This window comes from Microtus ochrogaster, unplaced genomic scaffold (assembly GCF_000317375.1).
Source record: "Microtus ochrogaster isolate Prairie Vole_2 unplaced genomic scaffold, MicOch1.0 UNK4, whole genome shotgun sequence".
NCBI lineage: Eukaryota > Metazoa > Chordata > Mammalia > Rodentia > Cricetidae > Microtus > Microtus ochrogaster.
In genome coordinates, this window is record NW_004949102.1 from 12,235,588 (window position 1) to 12,238,271 (window position 2,684).

General features: G+C 49.8%; 1 protein-coding gene across 1 annotated transcript in view; it reads right to left on the reverse strand.

Annotated features, from left to right (window-relative positions):
* Positions 1-2,461, reverse strand: part of Mtpn (myotrophin) — a 34,618-nt gene extending 32,157 nt beyond the window's left edge. Inside the window, exon 1 of the mRNA XM_005365825.2 lies at positions 2,170-2,461. Coding sequence (XP_005365882.1) covers positions 2,170-2,241 — 72 coding nt within the window. The 5' untranslated portion in view covers positions 2,242-2,461. The remainder of the gene's footprint in view (positions 1-2,169) is intronic.
* Positions 2,462-2,684: the final 223 nt, after the last annotated feature.

Here is a 2,684-nt window from a genome sequence, read left to right on the forward strand (position 1 = left end):
TGTATGCCTGCAGGCCAGAAGAGGGCACCAGACCCCATTACAGATGGTTGTGAGCCACCATGTGGTTGCTGGGAATTGAACTCAGGTCCTTTGGAAGAGCAGGCAATGCTCTTAACCTCTGAGCCATCTCACCAGCCTGGAACATAAACTTTTAATGTGTGAAACTCCTTAGGGTTACACTGGAGATCCGAAGATGAAAAAGAACATAGCATCTACTGTCCAGAGGCTCACGGCCTAATGCAGGACAAACACATCACAGTGACCTGCCAATGAAACAACATTAAGAAGCTGAGTCCTCTTTCAAGTTGATTTTTTTTTTTTTTCTGGAAGTGGTGATACTGAGGCTAGGAGGACAAATACGAAGTTAGCTTGGAGGCTGACTTGTGAAGGAGACTTGGCTGAACAGGGATGTAAGTGCACATGGACAAATCTGCCGCAAGAAATACACATCAGGGTCTGGAGCACAGCCTCCAGACAGGCGAGGAAAACAGGCCCTTAACACATCACAATGGTCCAGTAAACCAAGACAGGGGAGCTGCAAGTAAAGCAGAGGCTAAGATGCAGAATCCACCATCAAGTTAGAGAAGGAAGTTCACTGAGAAAACTAACATGCTTAAATAAATGCAGATCCCTTCAGCTATCTATCTAAGATGACCAGGATGGGGCTGGGCAAACTAAGTCAAAAAACCAGGGTGGGCTGGAGAACTGCAGCAGCAAACCTGAAGTGGCGCTGAGACTGGAAAGTGACAACCCTCAGCTCTTCAGGAGAATTCCCCAGTTTCCACCTGGGCTGAATGGTTTGGTCAGGGAGTTAACATGGAGAGGATAGAAACAATTTCAATCATGTTATTTTGTAACCAAGTTCAGTTAGTCTTATTAATATTTTGTATTTCAAATCACTTAAGTTTGAGCAGGCCAGGAAGAACCAACTCATTTAGAAAGAGCAGTGTGGTGATCCACTCACTACTGGTTATGTTTTCTTTCACCCAGCATTGAAAGAGGTGGTGATTCAGGTTTCAGTCTACTGCTAAGGCGGTTCAGAAGGCAGCCTGTCTTAAACATCCACTATACCAACTAAGCAGATCAAATACATGGGAAGAGTCTAAACTGTAATGACATTAAGGGGAGAAAAGACTATCAGCCTTGTATAATCACGTGGTTGTTTTGAAACCAAAACACAAACAACCCCCACCCACCCACCCAATAAACCTGCTTCTGCTTGCTTTTCTACCACAGCCCCCATGAAGCAGGATGCCACAGCTCACACCTTTGAAGAATTGTAATCCTGACCACAGGCTCACATTTTTGGAAGACGACCAAGATGCTCACAGCTGTCATAAACTTATACTTCCAGAAAATCATTTTAAAAACTACTAAGTTCTCCTTAAGATTAAAAAAAGGTGCAGTTTTTAAGATCCAAAGGCAGGTTAGCTTAGAACTTTTCAAGTCCCTCACAAAGTGAACTTGCTTCTATTAATTTGGGTTCCGCTCTGAATTTGGCTTTCTTAATCATATTTTCTTACCCGCAAATACAGCATGAGTAGACCGCAGTACCATTAACTACAAGCACACGGGCTCCAGATGAAATCAATGGTGTACCCAAAGTTAAAATGCCTTTGAAAAACTCCTCAGATTTCCTAGCCACTACAGATGCCAAATGACAACCTTATCACTTGAATAAACACACACACACACACACACACACACACACACACACACACACACTGTGTATTGGAGGGGAGGAAAAAGGCCACACCCAAAGTTAGGACTTCACAGTGAAGTGACACCAAGTTTCAGAAATTCAACTCTGGCTATTTTGAGCACTTCATTTCACGGTTAACGAACGCCTCCGGCTTCTTTCTATTCCCACCAGGCTCCAAGTTCAAGAAATCGTTCCGGATTCTAACTGCTAAGGTTACATCTTAGTAACCCGCAAGTCCAAGATGGAGAACTGTCTCATTCAAAGGAAAGATTGCAGTAACGGGTCTCTTAACGATCGAGAGAGGCTACCAAGGCGCCAGGTACCCGAGGGGGCCAGCAAGGCCACGGGCCGCCGTAGCGACGCGGCGGTTACCTGGCACCGAGCGGGAGCGTCTTCCCCCGCCTGCCTGGCTGCCGGCGCGCGCTCCGGGCTTCCCGGCCCCGCCACCTCCGCGTATCCCCGCTCACCTTGGCCACGTAGTCCTTCACCTCGTCCAAGTCTCCGTTCTTCAGGGCCCACATGAACTCCTTGTCGCACATCACTGCAGCGGGCTGGGCCGGCAGGCCGGGTACAAGTGGCGGGTACGCCCAACAAGGGGACACGAGGAAACGACGCGCCTCGGGCCGCCGCGTGGGCGAGGCTGTGGGCCGCGACGACCGTTGGGGCGGGAGAAAGTTCTTTTGCAGCCGCTGGGCCCAGCCGAACAGGTTCCGCCTGGCTGGGGGAGAAACAGGACGTTTGAACTTCCGGTTCACGCCCCGCTAGGACCCGCCTCCAACTTCCTCTTCCTCTTCCTCTCTCCGGAACGCCCCGCTCCCGACCCCGCCCCGGCTGCCTACCTCCGAGGGCCACTTGTGCGCAGGCTCAGTGTCCCGGCTTGCCAACGCAGAGAAGGGGAGGGGCGTGGTACAGTGGGCGGGGCCTGGAGGCTGCGTGACTGAGATCCTGGAGGTTCCTAATGTAAGGGAGAGTTATGAAGTTA